Genomic DNA, 14,791 nt, shown 5'->3' on the forward strand with positions numbered 1-14,791 from the left:
AGAAGAAATCAATGAAATTGAAAACAAAAACAATAGAGAAAATGAATGCAACAAAAAGCTATTTATTAAAAAGATTAACAAAATTGACAAAACTCTAGCAAGATTGACAAAGGAAAAAAGAGAAAGACACAAATTAGCAATATCATAAATAAAGCAGAAAATATCACTAAAGACTGCAGATGTCAAAAGGATAACAGAAATACTATATTACAACTCCACAGGTAAATTTAACAACTTAAAAAATGCACTACTTCCTCAAAAAAAATCACAACTCATCAAATATAAAATAGATGATTTAAATACTTTTATAACTATTGAGACTTTAAACTTTAAAACTCCCCAGAAAGAAATCTCAGGTCCAAATACTTTCACTGGTAAATTCTATCAACTATTTAAAGAAGAATTAATAGCAAATTGATACAATCGGTTGCAGAAAACGGAATACAAAAGAACACTTCGCAACTTATTCCAAGAAGCTAGTTTTACTTCAATACCAAAACTAGACAAATACATAATAATTTTTTTTTAAAAAAGAAAGAAAACTATTTTGTGTCTACATTCATAGTAAATACTTGTTTCTCACAAAACACAAAATTGTTTTCTTTCTTTTTTAAAACAACAACTTGAGAAACAACTTGTTTCTCATGACTATGATACAAAAATTCTGAACAAAATATTAGGAAATAGAATTTAGCAAAGTATTATATAAAATGAGTTATACACTATGACCAGGTGGTATATTCCAGGCATGCAAAATTAATTCCATATTTGAAAATCAACCAAGCATATTAACAAGCTAAAGAAAAAAATCACATGATCATATCAATCCATTGACAAAATTCAATACCAATTTATGGTTAAAGTTATCAGCAAACTAGGAATAGAGAGGAACTTCCTCAATTTGATAAACAGCATCTAAAAAAAACACTACAGCTGACATTATCATTAATGGTGAAAGACTGAATGCTTTTCCCCTAATGTTGAAAACAAAGCAAAGATGTCTGCTCTTACTGAACCTAGTGTTAGAAGTTCTGGCTAGTGAGACAAGACAAAAAATAAAATTTATACCTATCAGAAAGGAAGAAATAAAACTGCCGCTCTTTTCAGATGGCATCATTATTTATGTAGAAAATCCCAAGAAATCTACAAAAAAAAAAAAAATCCTAAAACTAGTAAGTTCAGCAAGGTCACAGGATACAATTTAAACATACAAAAATCAATTATATTTCTATATACTAGCAAGAACAATTCTATTTACAATCACTAAAAATACACCATACACACACACACACATGCATATATACATACATACTTGGATATTTGGATATACATGTACAGGGAAAAAATGTTGATGAAAGAAATCAAAGATCTAAATAAGTGGAGAGTCACACTGTGTTCATGAATTGGAAAACTCCAAATAGTAAAGATATTGATTCTTCCCCAAATTGATATACTGGTTTATTGTAATTCCTCAGCAAAATCTTTTGTAGGTATAGACAAGATTATTGTAAAATTTATATGAAAAGGCTAAGGATCTAGAATAGTTATAACAGTTTTGGAAAAAAAAATAAGGTGGTAGGAATTATTCTGCCCAATTTCAATAGTTATTATGAAACTACACTTGTTATGACATAATAAAGGTAGAGGAATAGACACATAAATCAATGAAAAAGAAGAGCCCAAAATAGACCCACATAATATGGCCAGCTGATTTTTGACGAAAGTTCAAAAGCAATTCAATGAAGAAAAGATAGCCGTTTCAGCTAATGATGCTTGAAAAATTATACTTACATAAGCAAATGTAAATAAAAGAGCCTCCTCTAGTTAGAAGATTCAGGAAAGAATGCAAACTGTGAGAAAAGATTCTAACTATATTACAAATGTATGGAACAACCTCACAAAGGGGTCTGGGGGGGAGCTGACCTAAGTGACTTTGGAAATGGGTAGCATTGATAAGACTAAATGCAAAATAAGTGGTACATAAACACAATACTCTAGTTCATAAAGTTGTTTCCCACAAGGGTATAAGTTAACAATTCTGATACTGCTATACCTGGATACTGAAATTGAATAATTAAGTAAATAAATGATAGATGATGAAAGGCAGTATTTGGTTGTTGGTGTGAAGGGTTTACAAATAAGCAAGGGGAGAAGGCTAGAACCATTCATGCTGTAACAAACTAGAGTTGGAGACATCACTGTGAATTCATGTTTAGCTTAATATAGACAAAGATAACTACATCATGCAATATTTATGGATAAGCACATGTCCATGGGTTAGTATACACATGTACTTCCTCACTTTGTCAGCTGAGAGGACCTAAAAGCAATGATATCCCAGTAGAAACAAGCACAGCTTAGCACCCAAATCTTGGTTTTAATACTATTCTCCAATTAAAAAAACCAGAGATCCTTAGAGAAATGAATGACTCTAGAACTGGAGCAGGAAATACACAAGGTGAGGCTGAAGCATCTTGCAGTGCCAGAAGGTATATATGTTTTAAAAAACAAAACAAAAAATTAGCCACAAAACAAAAAATTAACCACATTAATGGGGATGTGGCAAAGAGGTACAGGAGCCAACTGAAAGAACTCCCAATGGCCAAAGCTGGAACATTTTGAGCAACAAAATAAATTTTAAAAGTGTTGGATTATAACCTAAAGTATAAAATAAATATCCATGAACCCATAAATAAATGATTAAATAAATACAGAAATGGAGGAGAATAAACAAATCTTTCATCCAGAAGAATTCCAAATAATTCATGTAGCTACTTTACCCTTAAAGAGCAAGAGCATAACTCCCTTCTTGATAAGTGTGGACTACACAACACTTTCTTTGGAAGGAAGTCACTTCCTCCCAAATAGTTAAGTATGGAAAGGAAGAGAAAGAGTAACATTATAGTAGAGAAACTTGACAAACACTACCTCAGCTAAGTGATCAACATCAACGTCAATGATCATAAATCTCATTGACAGTATGTAGCCTTGATGTGATGTGATAGGATTAGAAAATGGACAAAAGACAGAAAGAAACATTTCTTCACAGGATATGCAGATATCAAATAAGCACAGGAAAAGATGCTAAACATCATTTATCATTAGGGGAATTCAAACTGAAACCCCAATGAGCTATCATTTTACCCCTATCAGAATGGCCCAAATAAAAAATAGTGACAACACCAAATGCTGGCAAGGATGTAGAGAAACTGAATCACTCAGACATCGTTGGTGGGGAATATAAAATGCATAAGCCACTCTGGAAACACTTTGGCTCTTTTTATAAAACTAAGCATGCAACTACCATATGACCCAGCAATTGAATTTCTGGGCAATTGTCCCGGAAAAATGAAAATTTATGTTCACACATAAACCTATATATGACAGTTTACACCACCTTTTTTATAATAGCTGAAAACTGAAAACAATCCAGATTCCTTTCAACAGGGGACTGGTTAAACAAACTCTGGGACATCCATTCTTTGGAATACTGCTCAGCAATAAAAAGGGAGAAATTATTGACCCAAAATAACCTGGATGCATCTCCAAAGAATCACGCTGAGTAGAAAAAAAAAATCAATCTCAAAAGGCTACACACTATATGATTCCATTTATGCAATATTCTTGAAATTACAAAAATGCAAAATACACTAGTGGTTTCCAGGAATTAAAGACAGTTGTGGCGCAAGGGAAAAGGGTAACCAGTATCCTGGTTATGAAATTGTACTGTAGTTTTACAATATGTTATCATTGGAGGAAACTGGGTGAAGCTTACATTGGATCTCTCTCTATTACTACTTGCAACTGCAGGTAAAGCTTCAATAATCTCAAACTAAAATTTTGAAAAACTAGCCAGAGAAAAATAGACCCATATATAATCGTTTTCTAACAAATGCGGCAATGAAATCCAATGGGGAAAAGACTGTATTTTCAATAAGATGCTGGACTAACTGGATGTTTACATGGGAAAAATATTTTCCATCCTTAAGTCACACCGTACACAAAAATTAACTCAAAACAGACTCTACACCTAAACTTAAAAGCAGACCTATTTTAAAAACACTTTAGAAGAAAACATCAGATAAAATTTCACCATCTTGAAGTAGACAAAGATTTCTTAAAATACCAGAAAAGCACAAACCGTAAAAGAAAAAAAATTGATAAATTAGACGAATTACCAAAATTGAAAACTTTACTCCCCAAAAGATACCATTAAAAAAAATGCATGGATGAGCAAAATGTATACCTGACAAAGAACTTGTATCCAGAATATGTAAAGAATTCTTTGAAATCAATAGTATGACAAACAACCAAAATTTTTTAAATGGGCAGATTATTTGAAAAGATAATTCACAAGTAAAGACATATGAAGAGCAAATAACCACATGAAAGATGCTGAGCATCAAAGAAATTCAATGAAAATGTCAATGAAATTAAAGCACTGATGGTATTTTACCATAAAAATTGAACTAGAAATTGTAATATTCTATTGTGAACTGAAAGACAAATATCAAAAAATAGTTGAGTTAAAAGACAGAGAGAAAGATATAGTAACATCATTCCACCTTTAATAATGCACAAGGATTTCCTGCTCTGGTGAGAAAGGAATGGGTCACTTGTGTCCCAGCTGTTCAAATGACAATGTCAATGGGCTTGGAAGAATCTTTGGCTTCCCTGTTGAAGTACGGTAACCTTATGTCCAGTCTATGGTTTCAGGTAAAAAAATAAAGCAAGTCCTAGAGAATTAATGTTGCATCAGGGTATCTTTCCTTCCATCCACTGGTCCTCAGCCAGATAATTCCAAGGGGGCAGAATTGCAAAGCTTCAGTGACAAGAGTGGTCCCAAAGTAAGACAGTAACTGAAGGGTGGACAGGACCTAGGCCAGGACAGTGGGCCTTATGGAGAGAACTGTGTAGAAGGAATGAAATGCTTGAAGAGCAGGGAGGCTCTCTGTTCAGATGACTGGAGGAAGCGTATTTTCAGCCAGAAGCCTAGGTTCAGCAAGAGAGGACAGAGTCCCCCACATACCACACCCTATACTTTATCTGATGGCCTAAGAAAGCCAGTTTAATATGGCAAATATGACATTGGATTGAGTATCTAATTATATAGCAATGATTTGCCCGATTCACTCCACTCGGTCAAGCAGAGAGTTTTTGAACACTCAGTAGCTGGCCAAGTGTAACTTCTGCTAAACCTCAGGTACAATGAAAGAGTATTTGATTCCAAAGTAGCTCAACCTCAAGAGCAGAAGCACCATACTCCTTGTATGGAAGCAGTTAATATTTTATCAGCCTCTCCTGTGGAACACTAGTTCTCAGGAACAATAGATTCTCTTTAAGGAAAAAAATGGTTCTATGATCAAATAGATTCGAAAGATAAATTTACTGTAAGACCTCTGAGAACCTTGAGCACACAGACATCCTTTATGAATCTGCACGTGGGATGTATCATGTCCCACATTTATTTGGCCACAGAACACTTTTTTCCATGGAGCATCTCCTGGGACCAGTTTTCTGTTAAACGCATTAACAGCACAACCCCTAAATGACTTTAGGAACTATTCTGTGGTCCTCTGTAGGCTGAAAAACTATCACGGCTGAATAGAATAGACCACTTGTTTTCAAAAAGCAGTTAGAGTGATGTTTAAACCTACTTCAGTGAGTCCCACTGCGCCCTGAGATCAGGGTGGGTCTCATGAAAAAATGCCTAAGGGTGAGATTGCTGGTGGGGTATATATGGGTATGGTGGGTGTAGGGGTAAAGGGATGAGCAGAGTTGGGCTGAGAGGCAAGAGATGGAGGAAAGGCACCTTACTGAGAAGAGCGTGACATGGTATGTTCAGTTATGCAGCAAGCAGAGGGGCCCAGGACAAGGCTGGAAAGGCTGGATGGGGACAGACCACTCAGGTCTTAAAGATTATGTTAAGGACTTTGATCTTTTTCCTAAGGACAATAAAATGCCAATAGGTGTTTTAGGTAAAGAGTGATAAGATTAGATGATCATGCATAAGGTCTCTGCAGTATGAAAAATGGATTAGGAGTCAGGAGGAATAGGTGTGAGGAGACCAGATAGGAAGGCTTGTAGTGGTGCAGGTTGGAGGTGAAGGCAGCATGGTGCTGACTCTGCAAAGAAGTGAAAAGATCTAAGAGGTTTTTAGGAGTCCTTGGTAGTTGGATGGAGGTAAGAGGGAAAAAGAGGAAGGTATATTAGTCTGTTCTCACGCTGCTATGAAGATACTACCCAAGACTGGGTAATTTAGAAAGGAAAGAGGTTTAACTGACTCACAGTTCTACATGGCTGGGGAGGCCTCGGAAATCTTACAATCATAGCAGAAGGCACCTCTTCACAGGGCGGCAGGAGACAGAATGAGAGCCAGCAGGGGAAATGCCAGCTACTTATAAAACCATCAGATCTCATGAGAACTCACTCACTATCATGAGAACAGCATGAAGGAAACTGCCCCCACGATCCAATTACCTCCACCTGGCCTCTCCTTTGACATGTGGGGACTATGGGGATTCCAATTCAAGATGAGATTTGGGTGGGAACACAAAGCTTAGCCATATCAGATGGTATCAAAATGGTTACCCAGTTTCTGGCCAGAATGACTGGGAGTGATGGTAATGCCATTTGATGAGCTAGCAGATATTTAAAGAAGGAAAGGAGAAGAAGATCTGAGTTTGGGGTGTCTCTGAGATTTTCAAGATATATGTGGAGTAGATAGTTGGAGTTTTGCTAAATATTCTGGAGAAAACATGACATTTTCTCATAAAATACTGAAGTAAATTTCAAATGCATTAGAGACTTAAATGCATAAAATTAATTCATACATGATTAGCATAATAGAGGAGAATATTTCTAAACTCTTGATATATAGAATCTTTCAGCATGAAACACGAAAAAAAATCAAGACCTCAATATGTAATTATGTAAAACTAAAATATAACATATGGAAAACAAAATACTTTTGTCCAGATTTAAAAGGCAAATGACAGTGGAAAAATATGTGTAACCTATGGCAGATAAACTGTTATATACTTAAAATAAAGGGCTATTTCAAATAAAGAAGAGTAAAGATTAGCATGAATGGTCTCATAAAAAATCAGACAAAGGATATGAATAGAGAGTTCATAAAGGAGAAACACAACCAGAAACATATTTAAGAAGTATTCAACCTTACTATAAGTCTAAGATCTACAAATTTAAACAACACTAAAATGATATTTTTGACCACTAGAATGACAATTCTCAGTATTTGTGTCAAGACAAGGAAATAAATGCTCCTGTGCACTTTTGGTAGGAGAAAATATCGGTTCAATGTTTGTTTGTTTTTTCTCCTCTTAGAGAGTAATGTCGAAATATGTATGTATTCTCCTGTACCCTGGGATTCTATTTCTGCAAAATTATACTAAAAATAATAAGATAAGTACACAAAGATGTAAATACAAGAAGATTCCTTGTAATGTTGTTTATAATGGGGAAAAGTTCTCAACTGCCCAAAAGTTGAATTGTGGATGGAACTTTTAAAAAATCACAATATTTCATATAATGGACTATAGGGCAGCCAGTAAAAATAAAACAGAAGTTATTCCTTGATGTAAAAACACATTTATGATATACATATATTTTTAAGTAAAAAGTAAATTATAAAATAGTATGAGTGGTATGACTCCTTTTATATTCAAATATGTATGCATATACACTATACACTATATACTACACACACACAGACCTTCAGGAAAATTTCTGGATATCAGAATGTATCAAAATCTTAATAACAGTTACCTCCTAGCAGATCAATTTTCAGTGGTGGGATTTTTTTTCCATAGTCCTATATTTTCTAATTTTCCTTCTATGCTTTTTTTACTCATGGGATAAGAATATCTGGGAAAAAAACCCCGGGATGCTTCCCCTAATATTATTTTTGCCTCCACTGGTGAGTATAAATGTCTGCGTGTGTTTATAAGCAAAACAAAGCCATCTGCGAATCATTTTTGGAGTGAGCCCACTTCTCAGTCCCAAGAAAAGCCAAAAGGAAAACATAGGCTGTGACACTGATAAATAGAAGGAAAATCAGAAGTTGCTTTTCCTACACTTCGGCTTTTGTCACCTTCACCAGTAGCACAGATGAGGCTCCCCTGGGATGGCTTAGGGACCAAGGCTCTGTGAAATTCTCCGGGGCTTGGGAGGTGGCCACAGTGGCTTAGCAGGGGAGAGGTGGACACAGCAAGGTGCTCTCCAGTCAATGATAACATATGTTTTTCTTTGGCTTCAGAGCCCACCTTCTTCTGTGGGTACTTGATATGTCATCCTCTTCCAATTTGCAATCCAGAGTGACCCTTAAGCTTTTGTTGGTTGAGCAAAACTTTAAAAACATAAACTTTGTCTTACTCTCTACATTTCAAGATCCCTGGGTTCTGTTGGAAAAGCAGGGGATGGAACATTTTGTCTCCGGTGGTTTAGTTTCTTTTACCTGTACTTTATCTGCCTACGTGTCCCAAAGCCTGGGGAACAGAAAGTTAAAAGCCTGAGAGATAAATTAATCAATAACAAATCTTTTCTAAGTCTCCAAAAGAATCTGATAAACATTTGAGAGGCTACGCTCAGCACATACACGTACAAACCACATTTCACATCTGTTTTTGAGATTCACAAAGTCCTTGAAGCTCATAAGGGGGTGACTTTGAAGAAGGACCCCAAGTTAGGCTGGAACCCCCAATCTAGAAGTGGCTCCTCCTGTTCGGTGTTCAGTGGCCACCAAGATTTCTGGAGAAGCCAGTCCTGCCCCGCCAATCTCGCCTCCCATCCCACTCTCCCTTGACACTTTTATATCTTGCAATAAAAATAAATATGGCAGCTGAAAGCAGCATCTACAGAAGACACACCCCTTCCTTCTTTCCATCTTCTGACTTTCATTAACCCATCACCTTTCTCAAGTGTTCATGTAATGGCTCATTTCTCATGTTTCATAGTCCTAGCCTGGGAAAGGTACAGTAATGATAGTCTTTGTAAGTCTAGACGCCAAACAACCATCTCAGAAAAGCCTCATTTAATGAGGCTCACACAATGGGTTGTTTTAAAATAGATCTTCATCCAAGCCATGCCTCCTTACATTTTGTAATGGTGTTTATATTTTGCAATATTTTATTCATGATGGATTTGGGTTTTTTTAACATCTGCAATCTCGGGCACTTTGTGGTAAATTTGAAAACTCAGTCCCTGGAATCACTTGCCTGTAAACCCGGGTGCACAGATGCACGTGCCATTCAGGCCGTCGCTGTCACAGGTGGCTCCGTTCAGACAGCTGACGTTAGCGCAGGGATCCTTGTACAATTCACAGTGTGTTCCTGCAGAGAAACAAGCAAAACAGGATGACTCATCCAGGACTCTCTGGCTCCCATGGCCTCTGAAAGCAAAGTCGGAACTCTCTGGAACAATGCGAGGGAGATTCCCAGCGTGGGTGTGTGTGGGTGAGTGTATACACACGTGCCCACTCATGATTTTAGATTGTTGTAAAAACTTGCCTTATGAGAAAGTAACACATTCGATCACTGTCCATAGGTCCCACCATAGTCTTTTATCTGTACTTTCTCTGCCTACGTGTCCCAAAGCCTGGGGAACAGAAAGTTAAAAGCCTGAAAGATAAATTAATCAATAGCAAATGCTTTATAAGTCTCCAAAAGAAACAGAAAATATCTAGATGGCCTTGAGAAAATATAATATTAGCAACCTGAAAGTGAAGATTTGGAATCAGATATTTAAGTGAGTCCCAGTTCTACTTTGAAGAACTGCAGGGGAGAGGGGAAGCCGCGTGATACTTAGACTTCATTCTCAAAGACATCACTGCATGCTTTATGTCTAATTTATTCCTCACAACAACACTATGAGACAATTATCCTTATTCCTCCATTTTACAGATGAGGAAACTGAGGAAAGAGTCAAAGATCACAAGCCTGGTAAGAAAGGAGCTGGGATTTGAAGCTGCCCGTAATCCCATCCCAGAGTCTGTGTTTGCTAAGTAGGCTGTTGAGAGTGACCCTGAATTGACTGTGGAAATATACAAAACTCTATGGAGCTCAGCACTCGTTTAACAAAGAAGAGGCATTTTTTTAAAAATCTGTAAAGTAAAACAGAAAGCTTCTCATTTACTTTTTTTTTTTAAAAAAAAAAAGACTGTGTGTGCATGTATGTACGCAAATGCCTGAAGTGGGACTGGATTACTTCCAGGAGACTTGATTACTTTGATTTTCACATCTGTGTATTTCTACATTACTGGCACCTTTTTTACAAGTATCTATTTTTTTATAATTTTATTAAAAACTTTAAAAATCTAATGCTATTTGAAAGGTGGGATATCTGCTGATGTTACACTGGATGCCAAGATGGATGAATAGATTAGTGTCTCTCTCTCTCTCCTCCTCCTGCCCCTCCTCCCTCTCTCCCTTCCCCTATCCCCACCCTTTGGAGAGAAAGATAAATTACATTCTATCTTGCCTAAGAATGTACATAATGATATGCCCACACTTCCCAACAGCCTCAAGAAAAATATGCATAAAGCAAATAGTAACTGAATGGTATTTACTTAATTTTCTCTGCACTTCATTACTTAGCTCATGTTGTGCAAGGGACTGCCACACCCAGTGACTCATCCTTTAGGCACTGAAATCATCCTTGCTGGGCTTTTCCCTTATTTCTTTCTCAATGCCTTAAGAAGTAGGGCTCAGGAAGGAGGAAAGGAAGTAAGAGAAAATAGAAATGGAACTTCCTATCTATATTCACACTAATGACTTATTTGAGCCAGGTAAAGCTCAAATTTTAGAATAAATGACCTGTAATTCTTTTTCATCCTTTGCCCCTCCTAGCCAAGCCATCAACAATATTCTGCCAGGTATTTTTCTGAAGTGTCTTTCAGATCTTTGCCTTTCTTTCCTTCCTGAGACCACCCCTGTGATCCCACTGCCTCGTGCCTGGTGGGATACAGCCTCCTGCAGCCATGTCTTAGTTTCCTCTGTCTCCAGGGACTTGAACGAGCCTCCTCAACTTTCTTCATCCCTAACCCAGGTTGCATGGTAACATAAAAGATCAAAATAATGTTAAGATTAGAATAAATCTGGTCATTCTTCTTCATTTGGGTGTGTACAGCCTCTTCTCCCATGAGTCTCTATTTTTACTTTCCTACTGATACACAAGTAGCCTGGGCTCAATTGAAAGAATAAAAAGCAGAAGAGTCTTTCCTGCTTTAAAATGTTTATTGCAACACAAAGACTCACATATTTACAAGTTCCCATTGGGCTGATCAATAGGAGCCAAGTGACAAAAAAGACTTTTGGTTGTAGTGGGAAATACGGCCACCACCAAAGTTCAGAGGTGCCTGAAGCCTAGAAAACATTTCCATTAGACCTGAAGTCAAAGAAATCAAATGATTGTCACTGAGTTTCTAGTAATACATTAACATCACTAACATATTAGCACCCAAACTACCACATTTTAAAAACCAGACTGAAAAGCAAATTCTAGGCCAAATATTTAAGCATCTTACCTTTTATTTAAAGTCTTCAACAAAATAAGACTTGATGAAAACACCCAAGATAATAAGCAATTTCAATCTTTTGGGTGTTTGGGGTTTTTGTTTGGATAGATGGCTCTTTTTTGGAGGGCGGGGAGACAATACTTTTTTCCCTTGTTAATTTTCTTTTTCAAATGGTAAGACATTTGGTCCCTTGAGCATCTATTGAGAGTTCTCTGGCAGCAAGACTGGACAAAAGCTAATCTTCACAGAAACCTGATTACGGAGAAGCAAGATGGTGTTAAAAGTCCCTGGAGAGCACTTTGGTGACTCACATTTCTATATCGTAAACCTTGCTAATCCCTATATAAAATATATTTGTCATATTGCTCAGCTTGTCATTAGAACTGAACAACTCTGAGCTAAAAACTTTAAACACGGAGAATAGACAATCATGGACACTACTGATGTGCCAAGTTGTATCCACTCAAACCCTCCTCCTCTGGAGGTCCCTAGGCCCCCTCTTCCTGCCCTCCTCACCACTCCCATTCCCAGAAAACATCAAGTCTTGGGCATCCTGTTTCCTTCTTTCACACCCTTCCCCCAACCTGATCTTCGCATATTTAACTAATCTCTCAATTCCCAATCCAAACACCCTCTCTCTGCAAAGCTGAACCTTGATTTTCTCAACACAGACCACATTCTTCCACCATTGTGCCTTGAGAGCATGCCGGGACTGTCATTGTCACGGAGTTCACTGTGCCAAATCATAACTTATCTGCTCTCCTGTCTGATTCTCCCACAAATCTCTGAAGTCCTGTAGAGCAGAGGCCGTATCATAATGCGTGGAAGAAATTATGGACCTAACACCGGAATCCTATCCTTTCAAGAGGGGCGACAGCCAGTGTACTTTGGCTGACACACAGGTGAGGTTGCCAGAGGAGAGATTCAAATTCCAAATCTGCCTCAAAAACACCCTATTTTGTCAGAGAAAACCAGGTCCACACTTCAAACTAAGTCTGTGGAATGACACATGCATCACCCATTGGCAGAAGACACAGCACGTACTATTACAAAGCTGATGTTTAGTCTCAAGCAAAAATAAACTGTAATTCAGTCAAAACTAATAAAAATTCATACTTTTCATATTAAGGGATGGAGAAGAAATGTTTCTAAAAAGACTTTGATTCCAACAGCGTTCTTTACAGAAGTTAATTTTAGAATTGAAATAAGCTAGAATTCAAAAAGCAGTACACCAATTATAAGTCTTCGTTGTTGTAACAAATTTAGTTACAATTAATATTTGAAAAATGAAAATCAATATTTTATCTCCAAGAAACGAAGCCAGTAAAGAAGTGTTATTACACTTAATATTTACTTTAAGACGTCGTCTCATTTCATCCAAACTTACTTCCTCTATGAAAACTTTTTCCAGTATTTCAATCTTTATAGATCTCAACATTTTCTAAACCATCTCAGAAATTACAATTGACATCTCAGCCTTAGCCTCATTATTCCTGTGTGTGTCACTCAGTCTGCTCGTCTGGTTAAATAACAGCCCAAAGAAGGAAGAAACTCTGACTTATCCTTTTTGTATTTATCACAGTACTTGAAAGGGCTAGGTGCACAAAATAACCAGAAATTCTTGTTCCCTGGCTAAGTGGAATCTAGCAAAGGCAATAACTTTATCCAACAAAGAAGGAGTTCTCTTCCTTCCCATTAAAATTTCTGTAGCCTTTAAAAATAAATAAGTAGGTACAGGCCAGGCAGAGTAGCTCACGCCGGTAATCCCAGCACTTTGGGAGGCCAACGCGGGCAGATCACTTGAGGTCAGGAGTTCGAGACCAGCCTGGCCAACATGGTGAAACCCCGTCTCTACTAAAAATACAAAAATTAGCCGGGCATGGTGGCACACACCTGTAATCCCAGCTACTCAGGAGGCCGAGACAGGAGGATTGCTTGAACCAGGGAGACAGAAGTTGCAGTGAGCCAAGATAGCGCCATTGCACTCCAGCCTGGGTGACAGAGCAAGACTCTGTTTCAAAAAAAAAAAGTAGGTACAATGTACAATGTAATTAAATCTATAATCCAGTGATCTCATTTCTGAGACTCTATCCCTAGAAAGAAATCCAGAAAGTATGAAAACAATGTAAAGATATTAATTCCAGAAATATTTGTAATAGCCCCACATCACATGTAACAACAAAGCAATGGATAAGTATTCTCTCATGGGAACATTACAAAGCCATTTAAAATAAAACTAGTAAGACTTCCTAGCAATACATAAATCAAACATAATATCCTATTATGAGTGAGCAGAACAATATAAAATTGTAGGTATACTCAATTATTGAACAGTAAAAACATGGATACTAAAATCAGAATGGAAGGAACACAGATTATTATGGCTCATGTTATGTTGTAAAAACATGAGTAATTATGAATTTTCTCTTTTCTTCTAAATATTTATTATTGTTATATTATTTTCAAAATTAAAAATCGAATTTTTTTTCTAAATTTTATCACCAAAACTTTCAAATATATATATTGTTGATCATTTCATTGGATCTTCTAGAAATAAAAATCAATCACTATGGGGCTGTTCCTTAACCTTTTGACAATATGAGGTATGAACACTTAACAAAGTCTTAGACGTTCCGTCATAAACCAGGCTTGAACTAGTTTTGAAGGACACAGCAGTATTTTGGTTTGTCTGAAGACGGGTTACACAGAGGTCCTCCATGAATTTTGCTTTCTAACAATTCCATGATCTACAGTGAAGACTTACATTCCATGAAAATGTTTAAGTTGGTTTCCTTTACTTAATTCATGTGTTAAACAGTAGTTCTAACTCAAGTAAAGGTAGCCATTGAGCATTTGTTCTGTGCGAGCCACCATAGTAAGAGCTGTAGAGAATTTAAACAGAAAAAGAGCCTATGTAGTCACTGTCTTTCCAGAGCTTATGATTTAGTATAGGGAAGAAGAAAGTCTGAAACCAAAAAGAATTTAATACAAGGCTAAACATAATTGTCATGGCAAATAGAAAGAAAATAGAGAGTTAAAGGAGGAAGAAGCCACATCTCTTTGAGGGTCAACATTTCAGACAGTGGATACAGCCATAGGAGTGGATGAAAGCAAAGAGGAGGGAGAGAGAAAGGGGCCTGGAGACCCACGTCATTCATGGCATCTGGGAGACCAAGACTTAGTGAGGGCAGAGAGGAGAACCCGGTCAGGAATGAAGTTGCAGAAGACACAGCAAGGCGACGTGCAGGAGGGACCCCA

General features: G+C 37.1%; 1 protein-coding gene across 2 annotated transcripts in view; it reads right to left on the bottom strand.

Moving 5' to 3' along the window:
* DNER (delta/notch like EGF repeat containing) overlaps nucleotides 1-14,791 on the bottom strand; it is a 358,840-nt gene that overhangs the window by 40,407 nt on the left and 303,642 nt on the right. For both annotated transcript variants that reach the window (XM_034955317.3, XM_034955316.3), the window contains one exon: nucleotides 9,237-9,350. In XM_034955317.3, the coding sequence (XP_034811208.2) occupies nucleotides 9,237-9,350 (114 nt within the window). The remainder of the gene's footprint in view (nucleotides 1-9,236; nucleotides 9,351-14,791) is intronic.

Source organism: Pan paniscus, chromosome 13 (genome assembly GCF_029289425.2).
Source record: "Pan paniscus chromosome 13, NHGRI_mPanPan1-v2.0_pri, whole genome shotgun sequence".
NCBI classification, from domain to species: Eukaryota; Metazoa; Chordata; class Mammalia; order Primates; family Hominidae; genus Pan; species Pan paniscus.